This window comes from Anoplophora glabripennis, unplaced genomic scaffold (genome assembly GCF_000390285.2).
Source record: "Anoplophora glabripennis isolate ALB-LARVAE unplaced genomic scaffold, Agla_2.0 scaffold87, whole genome shotgun sequence".
In the NCBI taxonomy this organism is placed as follows: domain Eukaryota; kingdom Metazoa; phylum Arthropoda; class Insecta; order Coleoptera; family Cerambycidae; genus Anoplophora; species Anoplophora glabripennis.
In genome coordinates, this window is record NW_019416928.1 from 1,034,526 (window position 1) to 1,050,118 (window position 15,593).

Genomic DNA, 15,593 nt, shown 5'->3' on the forward strand with positions numbered 1-15,593 from the left:
GAAAACAATAATTTGAAAAAAAAATTATTGTATTCTTAATAAATAAAGATCTGATATAAAGACTTATTCTATTAAAACTTATTTGATAAGGACTTTAGCTTACAATTGTAATTCTCATGTTCACTTGATTGTTACTTGTGGTACCACCGTGCAACTATGTTCTCAACAAATTTTATTTTACGGCTTATATACTAAACTTAACGAAGTATGCATGAAATTATTATACAATACGTAAGAATGTTAAACGCAACTATTTTACAGTATTTCAACGGTTCGTAGAACAAGATGACCAAATACATGAAAAATATAAAAAAATATCCATATAGTCGTTTTATTTTCAGTGTCACAGTCGGCAACCTCAAAATTTATTATTTCATATATTTTTCGATACTGCAGGAAGAACAATTGTTGCAACGATATTAAAAAAATTCTAACCAACATAATAACTGCTCATCTGTATCCATTGGCAATCGTTATGCGAGGAAGGATTCCACTATTAGTTTTTTTGTTTTTGAAAAACGAATTGCATAAATGCATCTGGTTAGATGTACAGAACGTTTCAAAATCCCCAATACAAAATTACTCTAATATTATGGTGGTCTTCCGTTTTGTGCAAAAATCTATCAGAATTGTAAAAATTTACATTTGTTACCGTAATGTTTTATAATATTGTCCTATTGAATTTCTCTGTGATTGTAGCATATACAGGGTGAGTTTTTTTTCGAAGTTTAGTGTAGGGATCTGGGAAAGTAGTAGAGATACAAAAAAATCTTTAATGAGGAAAGATGTGCAGTTTTATGTTAATGTCGTGGCTGACTAGATGTTTGGAAAAATCCGAATTCCGCCAATCTCTTCAGATGCCTGTAGCTCCGTTGCTATTTATTTTACAAAAATATTTTAAATTACAAAGTTTCAGGTTTTTGCAATGTTAATAAGACAGTGTGATCAAATTGTTCGTGTGCTCTTTCGTTTTCTAGTTATAACATAAAGTTTAAGTTTTTTAAATGTAAACCATAATTAAAAACAACTGTAATTCTCCCATTTTTCAAAATAACCATACCAAATATTAATCGTTGGAAAGCATAAAAAAGACATTTTTTTCTAACTCGTAGCTAACTATGGTTTACATTTAAAAAACTTGAAGTTTATGTTATAACTTGAAAACGAAAGTGCAGACAAACAATTTGATCACACTGTCTTATTAACATTTCAAAAACCTGCAACTTTGTAATTTAATTTTTTTTTTGTAAAATAAATAGCAACAGAGCTACACGCATCTGAAGGACTTGATCGAATTCGGATTTTTCCAAATATCTAGTCAGCCATGATGTTTGTTTCAAAAAATAGAAGTAACATTTAATAAGGATCATAAAACTGCACATCTTTCCTCAATTAAACTTTTTTGTAGGTATCTCTGCTACTTTCCCAGATTATTACACTAAACATCGAAAAAAACTCACCCTGTATTATGAAACTATTTACTAAAGCACATATTACCACAATTTGACCAAGAGCTCATTTTAAAGCCCCCCTAGAGCTTAGGGAGTTTACTTCCAAATGCTGAGTGCACCTTTGCAAAATCCAATATGGCGGATCCAATGTGGCGCGTGAAAGCTCTCAATTTTTGTGAAAAAAATTGCTTTCCAATGTATTTTGACCTCCTAAATATGAATCCGATATTTGAATTTAGCTACTACATCACATTTTTGTCTAATCCCAAAAAAACTGGTAAAAACCACTAAAAAAGTGCGAAAATGAACGAGAAAAAAAATAAACCTACATTTTTCATATTCTTCTTTTCTCCAATAAGGAAATGGACCCGCTGAATTCAAATCCACCTCCAGAATTAAGCTGACACGTCTCTGCTGTTTCTAACCTCAAAAATATCGATCACAAATCAATATTTAAACAAAAAAAATTATAAAATTTTCCAATTACGCCAAATTTAGCATACGGGAGTTTTGAGGTCGCTGATTACGAACCTGAAGTCAGATATGCAAAATTCAAGATGGCGGATCTAATATGGCGGACGATATTTTCTAAAATCATCAATCTACGTCAAATTTGGTATACGTGGGATTTCGGGGTCAGAATTCAAAAGTTTTCAGTGAATTTATAGCAGTCTTGACGAAGATTTTGGAAAATTTAAGCAAGTTAGCAGCAATATCTCTTCACTTGTATGGCAGAATCAGGGTTTTGCACACATAAAATTCATGTAAATATCTACCTGTGTGCAAAGTTTCAGTTCTTAAAATTAAAAAATGGCGGAGTTGTGAATTTTTAAAGAAAACGTCAAATTTTCCAGTTTTTCCGGATTTTCTCCAGATTGTAATTATCCGATCAGATCATTCGACCTCAAATTATCTTCGTAATTTCATTCTCTACGATTCATCCATTGACAACATTAAGATTCTTCAGTAGTTTCCATTTTATAAGAAAAAAAATTTAAAAAATGCAAATTTTTGTTGAAAATTGTTAATAACAAATTTAAGATTATGATCCGCGAGTTGAAAAGTGTGCAGAATTCATCTACTAATTGTCCTTTACATAATCGCACAATCAGTTTCCAGGTAGTTTTTATGTCATGAGGAAATGTTTTATTGCTTGGCCTAGTACATCAATTAATTGTAATTATTGAGTATTTTTATAAAATCCTCGACAAAACGAGAAAAGTTATAATCTAATTTTTACGTGGATGCCCATGTTTCCCATGATCCTGCATAATATTAAAGGAATCCTTGTATATCAACATTTTTATAGTTTAGATGGATTTTCTTGTTGTATCATTGTCTTACTAAAAGTACTATTTCTTATCTATAAAACGCCAGCCTTAACAAAATTGCAATAAAATTAAATACAAGCATTAAAAAAAGTTGTTGGTAATGTAATACAAATTATAGTTAGTCGTATTTTCTATGTAAATTATAATCGACATTGTATAAATTTTGTATAATTTTTCATATTGTTTAAATTGTGTAAATTTTTAGTATGATTTTTTCTGCGTGAAAGATACCTTTTTACACCAAGAGAAAGAAAAAATGCTTTATCTTTAATTTGTTATAGAAACTACAACTAGTTATGAATTTCCTTTACCTAATTTCAATGAAATAAATGCAAACAGAATAATTCCTTTTATTTCGGCTTGCTCTTGAGCAAACCAAAGCAGGCATTCTTAAGCACCGGAATTGAAAACTAACATCGATTGCCATTATATTTAAAATTAGTCACAAGGGGCCATATCCTCGTAGGTCCGTATTCTTAGACGTGGGAAATTAGACAAATAACAGAGTCTCTTGAGATGGTTGTATTCTATATATTCTTTAAAATGCGCTCTGTTAATTTGAGAAACACAATTAGCCAATTTCCTGTTGTCAAGATTCGTCATTTCGAACGATTCACTGTTTAATTTGTCTTGTCCCCAAACAGAACATACCTGAAATATATCGAATTTTCGATATTTTTTATGTACAGGGTGATTCACAAACGGTGACCAAAAGTGAAACCTCGTATTCTTTGATGAATTGTAAGGGGAGTCTTTCGTATAAAGTTTTTATTTTTTTTTAATAATTTAAGGAAGTAAAATAATTTAAAATTTGGCATATTACGTAAACATTGTCCAAAATCTGAAGCCTTTTACTAAAATTTAGATGCTCCGGTGGCGAGATACAGGCAATCGGTAGCATATTTTTCTAAACAAAACGTTACGCCACTGCTTTACGGCAACAATCATGATATTTTCGAATACGTCTTTCAATTTTCTACAAACTACTACTTTCTTATGTTTTTCTAAAAAAAGCCTGATTTTCGAGTAAAACTTAAAAAACGAACTATACTATGAATCTCTAGCTTTTTGTATTGATTTAATTAATTTCACAAAAATTTTATATTCAAAGTGTTGCAGAAGTGAGTATAAAAGTTTATCGGATGATAAAATATCAAAAAATAAAACCATATTTTGTTTTTAAGATAGTCATTTTTTTCGAAAAAAACAATGTAATTGATTGATATTTGATACAGGTAAGTTTGTAACTGTGTTGTTTGTTTTTGGACATCTGCTAGAGTAACATTTTAAAACATAATATTTTGAGGTTATGTATTGTATTAAAAAGTAAAATATCATTTTACTATTATTAAAATTGCTGAAAATGCATTGTTTTTGAGTAAAATGCAACTGGCTGTCCTTAATATATAAAATGTCAGCACATGAATGGAAATACTTCAAGGGTATTTTCTTTGGATGAAAATAAATCAGTTCATATCAATTTACCTCGCATTTTCCTGCAACATTCTGTATAATTTTATGTCATTTATCTAAATTAAAATATAATAAATCGAAATTTAAAAAAGTCATGACAAGAAAGTGTAATTTTTTCAAACTTTAATTACAAAAATAACGATTAAACACAGACGTAATTCATTCATGAATTATTTCACATATTCCGAGAAATAAATGCCAATATTTTAATCACGTATTCAACTCATGAAAAGTAATAACTTTCGTCTAATATTTTTCTCGAAAATTTTTGTTACCAGCGACTGTAGTATAGCAATTGAATTAATAATAGAAAAAATGATGCACAAAACAAAGAAACTAATTAGTATATTAATATTTAACTTTACAATAACCTTTCAGATGGTGACTCATTCCATAAAATATTCGCAAATTTTACATATACAGGGCATGTCATTAATAATGGTACGCAGCTTAATGGCAGATTGTTAACGTCAAAATATAGTGATTTAGCCAAACATGCCTTAATCAATTGTTGCTTCTTTTCGTTCTACAGGGTGTTAAAGTTGAAAAAATATTTTCGATTTTTTGCTATATTTTAAGTACGTATGAACCAATTGTTTTGAAAATTTGTAGTTTAACATTTGTTGAGGTGGCAAATACGAATATGCAAATAGTGTTGGGGTCACGTCTAGGGGGCTCTAGTTATACTGCCCTGTCAATTTAAAAATATGTCTAACTTTTTGTATTTTACAATTTTGAATTTTTTAAGTAGAAAATATTAACAATCTGTTAAGATCTGTACCATTATTAATGACTCACCCTGTATATTTCTTTCAGACAAAAGTCTTGTCAATGTTATTTTAATTACATAAAACGGGTTTTCAAAAATTGATTAGACAAAATTTGTTTTTTTTTAATCAAGTAAATTCGTGGATTATAAGAAGAGATATTTTTTATTTTTGCTACACTGAAAGTAAAAATAAATAAGATAACCAAAAAGGTCAAAGTCAAGTGTTGATTTTATAAATTCAGTTTTACCCGACTAGAAATATCTTACACTGAGGAAATGGATACCTATTTCTATTAAACAAAACTAAATTTATAAAATGAATATCTTAACTGATCCTTTAGTCCAATTAAATGAGCCTTTAAATCACAATTTGGTCAACTTGCCTTAATTTTTGATATGTCAGTTTGAGGTATATAATAATAACAAATGACAATTATTTTTTTTTTCAACCCCCGGCCAGGGGTGAAAAAAGATAAAATAAAGGGCTTTTTCCAGATAACTCAAAAGCTAGAAAAAAAGTTTCTTATAAAAGTTGTAGAGCATAAAATTCTACATAAAAATGGTCTATAAACTTTTCCTTGTACTATTAAAATTAACAGAGTTAGGATGGCTAGAAGTTAAGGGATGAATTCAGAAATTTAAAAAATCATAACAAGCAGAAAAATTAATTAATTTAATTTTTTCTCTACTCTACCATACTCTAAAAAATGTAAGCTTTCTTTTCAGAAAAATAGATATATTTTTTAATTTTTATTAAAAACGTTATAACAATTTCAATTTTTTAATCGTTAATTTTTAGCATTTTTTTTCTATGCCGTTATTTAAAATAATGAAAAGTTGCTTTCAAAATTTTGTTTTACGATAAAGATAAAGATAAAAAAAGTTACGTTCGTTTTGTGAAATTGTTATAACTATTTTATTAAAACTTTGCCTTTTTTAGAGTAGACTGAAAAAAATATTATAAAATTCAAAAATTTTTTTGCTTGTTATGATTTTTTAAATTTCTGAAATCATCCCTTAACTTCTAGTCTCCCTAACGTTAATTTTTATAGTACAAGAAAAAGTCAATAGAACATTTTTATGTTTAATTTTTTGTTCTACAATTTTTATAAGAAAGCCATCCTAACTCTGTTAATTTTAATAGTACAAGGAAAAGTTTATAGACCATTTTTATGTAGAATTCTATGCTCTACAACTTTTATAAGAAACTTTTTTTTCTAGCTTTTGAGTTATCTGGAAAAAGCCCTTTATTTTATCTTTTTTCACCCCTGGCTGGGGATTGAAACAAAAATTACTGTCATTTGTTATTATTATATATCTCAAACTAACTTATATCAAAAGTTCAGGCAAGTTGACCAAAATTGCTATTTAAAGGCCAATTTAATTGGACTACTTTTGTTTATTTTCTTTTTTTTTCAGTGTAGTAAAAATACCAATTAAAAGAAATTAATACAATACAAAGAATATCGATGTAAAATACAACAATAATAGATTTTGTTCCGGTCAAATATATCTAAAAATATTCATACATAAATATTTCACTTGCTAATGAATTCATGAAACAACTTGAACAATGAAATTTAGAAAGCTTTAATTTTTTTCATTTTAGTGTATGAGTATTATTTTTAAAATTCAACTTGTAAAATATGTTTCACTTGATTAATAAATAAATAAATAAATAAAATAATAATAATAATAGATAAAATAATAATTAATTAATTATTGATATACTTTTTATAATTGTCATACAATATGTCTTTATCGACAAGGGCAAAGTAAAAGAAAACAATATATTTTCCAAAATATTTATTAACTTAACATAGGCTTTTGGCACATATTATCTACACTAATATTTATTTGGTGTCACAGCTTCATAGAACCACTAAATATATACAAATTCAAGATGTCAATCTCTTTAGAAGTCTACAGGATACTATAGTAAAGTTAAAAACTAATTAACGACATTATATACATGATAAATTTAATTTATACACAAAAACTAAAATCTATGCTAGAAAAACTTTAATACTGATACCTTATTTAGTTACAAATCTAGATAACAGAACACTTTGGCTTTGGAAATGGCAGGGAGAAACAACAAAAAAGAAATAGTTTCACTGCACAGGCTCACGTTGGTCGAGGAGGTCGTACAACGCCGTGATGTAGGTCTGTGCCATTTGCAGGGTCTCGTACTTGGATAACTGCCTGTCCTGGCCCAGCTGAGGAAGAAAAGTTCTTAGTCGATCAAAGGCTTGGTTCAAATTCTGCATTCGACGCCTTTCCCTGGCGTTGGCCGCTAGGCGCCTCTTCCTCAGGATTACAGGCGTCACTCGACTCTTATTCCTTGCCAAAGACTCGGGACTTGCAGTCTTGTAGTTGTCCTCGGAGTAGCTGTCGTAGCTGCACGTGGAGGACGACCCCCAGTTGGCGGGGACATTCTGCGGAGGGGCTGCCAGCATGTACATGTAGCCGTAGGTCTCCGAATAAGTTTCCATTTTCGAAATGCCCAGCAAACGCGTAAACTGAAGGCGACGTCTGGAAAAACAACTAACACCACCGAACGATGATTTGGGTCTGATCAGTCGGGCTACCTGTTGGCTTTTTATAGTGGATGGCTACCCCTCGGTACAGTGTAAGGCCCTTTGTGCTAAGTACCGCCCCGGTAGCGCGTGCCGGTCGGCCAATGGGCATTTTTGGGTACGGCGAAGGGTTTCGGTACAGTCTGCCTCTAAAAGCGGCCGGATGGAATTATTTTCAAGTGCGGATTCCCTAATTCAAATTAGTTGATATGAATGTCTGAGTTTATCGTCGCAATTTTGTACAGAATTTATGGTAAATGTATGTGGTTCATAATATAGGTACCTGCTTTTAAAACTAAAAGGAAAAAATACAGGGTGATTCACAAATGGTGACCAAAAATGAAACCTCGTATTCTTCGGTGAATTTTAAGTGGTCTTTCCTATATAGTTTTTATCTAGAACGCTTCGTTAAAAAGATACAGGGTGTTAAACTTAAAATAATATTTTTAATAGTCTTGGGGTGTAAGATCTGGGGATCTCGCGGGACATTCTATCGGTCCTCGTCTGCCGATCCACCTCCTAGGAAAACAATTGTCCAGAAAATCTCGAACAGAGCGCGTATAGTACGGAGGTGCACCGTCTTGCTAAAACCATATGGTGTCATCAGGAATATCAGGGTCATTATCGTTAGGAAAAATTACTGCAAGCGCTGGAACAAGGTCATTTTGTAAAAACTCTAAATATCTTTCTCCTGTAAGGGTTCCTTCAAAGAAGAAAGGCCCTACTATTCTGTTGTCAACTATTCCAGCCCACACATTTAATTTCTGTGGGTGTTGGGTATGTGTCTCTGCCATCCAATGAGGATTTTCCCGACTCCAATACCTGCAAGTTTGACGGTTCACTGTACCATTGAGACAAAATGTGGCCTCGTCTGAAAAAAGTATTTGCCGATGTAAATCTCTATTTACTTGACATAAATCCAACATAATATCACAAAAGTGTAAGCGGCGCCGGCGGTCAGGATCGTCTTCATTGAGTTCCTGCAAGTTGAATTTTGTAGGGATGATATTTTTCCTGCCTCAGGATACGTAGCACTGTGGTCTGACTAATTTTATTGTTTAACGCAACCAATCGTGAAGTATTATTATGCAATCAATCGTCGTTTACTCGAAAACTTTCCTATGTAAGATGGCAATATTTTAATACTGTCGGATCGACAATGAAACGATCTTTCAGAATCAGGGAAAAAAATAGGAGGTTGCTATTTAAAAAAAAGGTCGATGACGTCATTACTCGAAAACAAATGACGGTTGAAAATCGCCTTTTCTGCTAAAATATATATTTTTTAAATTAAAAATCGACCTGTTCGAGGATTTTTCCCAAAAAAAATTTGTTTCGATTTTACTGAATTTATTCCATACTTTAGGTGCGTACTATATATTTATGTAATCATTGTCCAAAATCTGAGGGCATTTCCTAAAATTTACATATTCCACTGGCGGAGATACAGGGTATCGCTGGCATATTTTTCTAAATAAAATAGTACGCCACTGCTTTACGGTAACAACCATGGTATTTTCGGATGCGTCTTTCAATTTTCTACAAATTACTACCCTTTTATGTTTTTCGAAAAAAGCCTGATTTTCAAGTAAAACTTAAAAAACGAAAAAAAAATATGAATTAATCTACCCTTCCATTTAAAAAAAAGTTGCATAATTAAAAAGAATTAACAAACCTTTTTGTTATATGCTCCATTGAAAATAAAAGTTGACGTGTTTCGGGAATTTTGCGACAAACCTTTATTTATTAAGTTACAGAATTTGTTCCAGTTAAACTTTTCACTCTTTATTGTCAGCTTTTGCTACCATATCACTGTCAAAAGTGTTTAGAATTCTTTTTAAATGTTTAAAAATTTTCTAAAAATTGTTTTAGGGTACTGAATAAATATGTACCACAAAATATTACACATACAAATTTTATTTAAACAATGGTTATAATAATTAAAGTTACACAAGCAACAAACAAAAATGTTGGAAGAAAATAGTGTACTCTTCAAATAAAAAACAAACAGCATTCAAGTCTAGTCAATAAACGAATTTCTTATGTCTTTACATGTCACATATAAAAAAACTTGGGAACGTATTAATATCTTAAAGTTTTTGGATCAAACCCATTTACTGTAATTTGTTTTGTACAACTTTATTCACAGGATGAGTACCAACAACACCAGTTAACACATCTTCTTATGTGACAAAACTAAAGCTAATCTAATGCAACAAAAACATCATATAAGCTACAAGTATAACAAATAATTGTTACTGAGTTTATCAAGATCAGATCTATCTCAATATATTTATTAAAAGCTTATATAAATAATTTTTAAGTAGAAGTAATATTGTAGTAAAGTCTGTTGAAAAAAAAAACTATTGTATTAATAGTAATACTTCAAACAAATAAAAAAAAAACAAACAATGAAACTATATTTTAATCATGTATTTATATTTACAACTTTGTCCCAATAAATTGGTCAAGAATGCGATAGAACTGGTTCTAATTTATTGGCCTAGTTTATGTTATTTTTAGTGTTTTGGTACGTAGTAATAATTTTAATTACATTCTACAATTAATTGTAACACTTAATTTATTTTAAATATTTAAAAATAGATGACAGAAATAAGGTAAAGTTAAATGAAGTAGCGCAATCAGTACCTACCTTGATAATATTGAGCCAAAAATATGATAACTGTGTCAAATATACCTTGCTCCAAAGTTACTTCGTTTTCAAGTCACAGGGTGTTGAAGTTTCACAAATACGCAAATATTTCCAGAGATATTTCGATATGTTTGTCTATTTGACTATCAAGGTAGTGCTCCCTCCTTTAAAAGTATCCTGTATAGTGAATTTCAATTATGGTTTATTGTTATCGTGATTAATTTTTATTGTAAAAGTTGGCTACCTTAAATTTTGATCAATTCAAATCTCACGAAAATGTTTAATTCGTATTTGAATATATTGTAGATATACCTACAGAATTTTTTTAAATTTTTCTGTGTCAGTTTAACAATAGAATGTTTATTACTGTCTTAAAGCAGGTTTACAACATTTACAAAACATATTGTATGAACTAAAACAATATCATCATAAAGTGATAACAAATAAAGTATATTGTATATAAAAGAACTGGATTATTAAAAATAAAAGTATGAAATATCTCTAACTAAACACCTCATTGTGAAACTGAAATTATAGCGATTGGCCACAGCTCATTTTTTGCAGTTTTGCCATTAATTTTATAAAATTTTTGGTTTATTTCGATTTGAAATAATGGTTTGCCAAACGATTTGCACACCACTTATTACATTACATTACAGACAGGTTATTGGAATAAGGTCAATTTAATTAAGTAAATAATTCGACTAGTGTCTACTGACAGTTAAATTTGCATTTCGTCTGTTATTAAAAGGCACCAGTATTGTTTCCAAATATCAAAATTTGGCAAGAAGATTACTATATCAATTTAATTCGTCTCGTTATTTTGTTATTTTATTAGGCCATTACCATTGTAACTTTTAATCTGTTTCAATGGGTGTTACGTCTGTTTGTTCAGGCTGCATTTGAATTAACCCTCGAACTTCCAATTAAAAAATGAACGCATTAGTTAACATTAAACTTATTATGTTTTTTTAATTACCATATAAAAAAGATCACTCGTGCTAAGTCCACGATAATTTACGTCAATTCGACTTTTTACTACACTACTACAAGATGAAGGGAGTGGGCCCTTTTTTTGTATCGGCCTGTCATATGGTGTAAGGTAATACGAGTAAACAAATTGGGTCCGGGCACAGGTACACTCCAGAAGAAAAGTATGCTCCTTGAAACGCAATGGTTATAAGGTAGTAAGTTAGGAAGGAGTAAGTTTGATACCAAAAATCTAATTATGCAAGAAAGAACTAAACTGGTGATAACATTAAATGATCTAGTAGGTAATCAATAATTATGTAAAATAAAATTTATATACCTACACTGATAAAAAATGTAGACATCCACATAGGCTTTTTTTATATATTTGTAATGGGTTTTATACACAAAATATGTAAATTTTACATTTTAAAATGTATTATTCCTAATTTTTTATGTGTTTTTACTATATTTGATATAAATATACGAAACAAAGTGTGAACTTACATGACCTAATTTGACTCAACCAATCAGATTAATCAATCAACCCGGGGTGTGTGTGTGTGTGTGTGTGTATGTGTAGAGAAATATTCTAGTTGTCCAATAGGCAGGTTTAGATTCATTTGTGGCGTAATAATATAGCCCAGCGTTTTACCTACCTAAATATAATGTAAGTAATTACTGCGATAAGTAAACAGTATCACTTTTTGTAAATTATATAAAGCTCTCGGTATATCTTCATTTATAGTCGAATATTATGAAAAACATCAATAATAACCACATTGAACTTTGCTTAACCTTTACGCACAGGCGTCCAGATTGTAGCTTACTAGTTAAGACCTATTTTACTTATTGTTTTACTTAACAATAGGTATATTTTGTTTTCAGTTTAATGTTCTCAAGTAGCTATTGCTCTCGAAATGGTTCAAAGATTCTACCTCAAAATTAAGCTGGACGCGACAACTAGGGCAAAATTGTATCCAGAAAAAGTCTTCGTATAAATGAAAGTAGCTGTAAAACTTTTCCCAAGAAAAATTAGAAATTAATTTAATGGAAGAAAATGTATCTAATTTGTCTTAGATACGTACATATTGTTTACTTAATTAGTTTTTATTGTTAAAAGAAGTCTAAGATTAATTCAAGCTTTATACGGTTTTCCATAGTATGAAAACGTACATATTTGTTAGATCATTTTGAAATTTAAACATTGAAAACGTCACTAAAAAAGGTGAGTAATATTAAATATATGTATATGCTTTGGCCTTTAAATAAGTAGGAAGTTTTTACATAGATTGCTTTATATATAGTTTTAATTTTTATTGGCTTCGTTAATTTAAACCTGCTATACCAAGTTTTTCATTGTACTATTATTTTAAGAAAGCTGTTTAATTGATTTGTATTCTGTATTCTGTATTTTTAAGTAGGTATAATTTAAAAATGTATGGTTTGCTCTACAGAATGTCATTTAGTGAATTCATAAATTTTAAATTTATTTAATGTTATTTTTCCTTACGTCGTAATCTATCGCAAGGAATGGTATACTTGTAAAGTTTTCTTTTTGTTAATTTTCGAAGGTTATTCCCTGTGAAATACATAGAGTGTTCAAAAAATTTAAACATTATAACATATATATATATATATATNGAAACGTCGTCCAGAACACGATTCTATCCAGAATCAAGAAAACCATACGCGGAGAGGAACCCGGAAACATCTTTACAACATATATATATATATATATATATATATATATATAACATATTCCTAAAGCAAAGCGTTCTTATTTTTTGTTTTTGTTAAAAACTTTATTTAATAAAGTTGTTTAAAAAGTCAATAAATGCATGTGTTTATCCATGAAAGAACAATAATCGTTTTCACAAATAGACGCTACCATTTTTAATAACTTTCTTTATTCAGATATAAATTATAAAAAAAATACAACTTTTATTTTAAATTTAGTAAAAATAGTGAAATATTAATTAATACAATTATTTTACTTATTGACGAATTTACATTCGCAACTGATGAGGTGGTTTCGTCACAAAATTGTTGGTACTGGTCTATAGAGAATCTAAACTTTCGATTAGTCAAAAAGTAAAAAAAACTTAAAATTTAGTAACGAAAATTTAGAGTTTAGAACAAAATTAATATTTCAACAAGATGGATGTTCATAATTATAGTCAGAAATTGACTTGAAGTTCACTTCCCTTATAAGTGAATCGCAAGCTATGGACCAATACCTTAGCCTACATGAACGCCCAATTTGTCCCCATTAAATTATTTCTTATGGAGATACTTAAAGCAAAAAGTGTACTCAAATGATTTTGTTAACAACATTTACTTAAACAAAAAGAACATAATTTAGAAAAAGGCTAAAAAAATGTGCATTACTTGGAGGTCTACAAGTGGAATAGTTATTACTTTGATGCAGATTTTAACCTGATTAATTCCAATTCTAATTTGTTATTTTTATTTTTTAAGCAAAATATTTTATCAAGAATAACATGTCCGGGAACAACTTTTTACAATGAACCGTATTTGGAAAGTGTTCATATGGGGCAGAGACATATTTTACTCGTTAAAATTTAAAATAATAACTCCCTACGGAATAAAACTGATGGATTTCCTATAAAGAAAGGAGCAAAACAAAAAAGAAGCACATATTTGACTTTTGAAAAAGATGAAGAATAAATTAATAAAAATGCATTTAATATAAAATTTACAGGTGACTTTCTCTTAAAGCGAAAGCATTTATTTGCTGTGATGTAATAAATAGCACACACATACCGTTTTTTGTTTATAATAATTTTTTTATATATTTGTTTTCTTTTAATCCGTGGTTTTCTAATTAATTGTATAATAGCATAATATACGACTAATGCGTCAGCACATGCTTGAAGTATTTTTTATATAAATAAGTTTTCGTCTAAAAATGAGCAAAGCAAATCAAGACCTTAATTAAAAAAAGGCGAATATTTAAAGTACATATAGAATTTAATCGTACACTTCCGATTTTCTCTAATAATTGACGTGGATGGGCAAAGAGCAAGTCACCTAACGTAGTTAAAAATTTGAAAGTATTAATTCTATAGGAACGGAAATCAGGGCGAGCTTTTTGCTACCCCTAATTTTGTGGTGGATTTTCTATAACAAGGTATAATGTGAAAGCGCAAACCCGATTATCTGATCTGCCCTTAAATGCACCCCCAAGCGGCATATGGCTTTTACTTGGCCCGCCGGTCACTCCTGCGTTATAAAATAGAGCATCAAAGTGCATGCAAAGACATATAGTAACTATTTAATATTTACAAAAACGATGCCTTAACGTTTAAGGCTTAAAAAAATATTAGAACGACTGAGCAATATATAGTTGTTTTATTGTCACTTATTTCGGCAATAAAATTCATTTGATAATTTGCTAAAGTGCCACGGTCAAATGAGACCTAATAAAAAACCTTTAAAAATTAAATGATTTCCGGTTACATTGCCAGTACAGATTTTATTGTAGATACATAAAAGTATCCACAAATCTTCTGATAATGTTAACTGGGAACACACATCGTTTTTATTAAATATCCATTGCAAAAACGTTTATTTATTCGAAAGGTTAGTTAAATTGAGTTGTACACAGGATGGAATAATTCAGGGTGAAGCATTTAAATGTGTAATTGGTTTTGACACTGATTGCAGAGGGCGCCACCTATGAAGGTACGCTTGAATTAAATTGGCCCCAACTTTTTTGCTACTCTGTACGTTGACGTTTCGTATTAATGCGTTTATTCCCATATTAGTTTTAAGCAAAAAAGGTATATTTGGTCGAAATCTCTCAGGCCAACCGTTTCCGAAGTCGACGAGGAGTTAAATGAGTTAAATATTTTCAAATTTTATTAATTATTTACCGTGAAATTTGTTCACTATCTAATCAGTAATGCAATGATCTTGAATTTCTTCTTTATATTTTTTTGATACAACTACCCTTTTTGAGAAAATCACTGCTGACTAATGACAATACTACCATTTTATGTTATATGTTATATGTTATATGTTATATGTTATATGTTATATGTTATATGTTATATGTTATATGTTATATGTTATATGTTATATGTTATATGTTATATGTTATATGTTATATGTTATATGTTATATGTTATATGTTTTATGTTTTATGTTTTATGTTTTATGTTATATGTTATATGTTATATGTGAATGTTTTATGCCAACATTCACATTTGTTTGGAAATTATTTATAAAAAATAAAAAAATTTATATCCTGTATATCGAAAACAAGCGTTTATAAAAAATCTTATTATGACCTCATAAAATGCGCCCCTAAATTCAATGTACTGAATTTTGAATCATTGTATA

General features: G+C 29.6%; 1 protein-coding gene across 1 annotated transcript; it reads right to left on the reverse strand.

Annotated features, from left to right (window-relative positions):
• Positions 1-7,138: 7,138 nt before the first annotated feature.
• Positions 7,139-7,519, reverse strand: LOC108907167 (protein atonal-like). The gene has a single exon (XM_018710711.1). It carries the CDS (start codon positions 7,517-7,519, stop codon positions 7,139-7,141), a length of 381 nt encoding a protein of 126 aa, XP_018566227.1.
• Between the last annotated feature and the right edge of the window lie 8,074 nt (positions 7,520-15,593).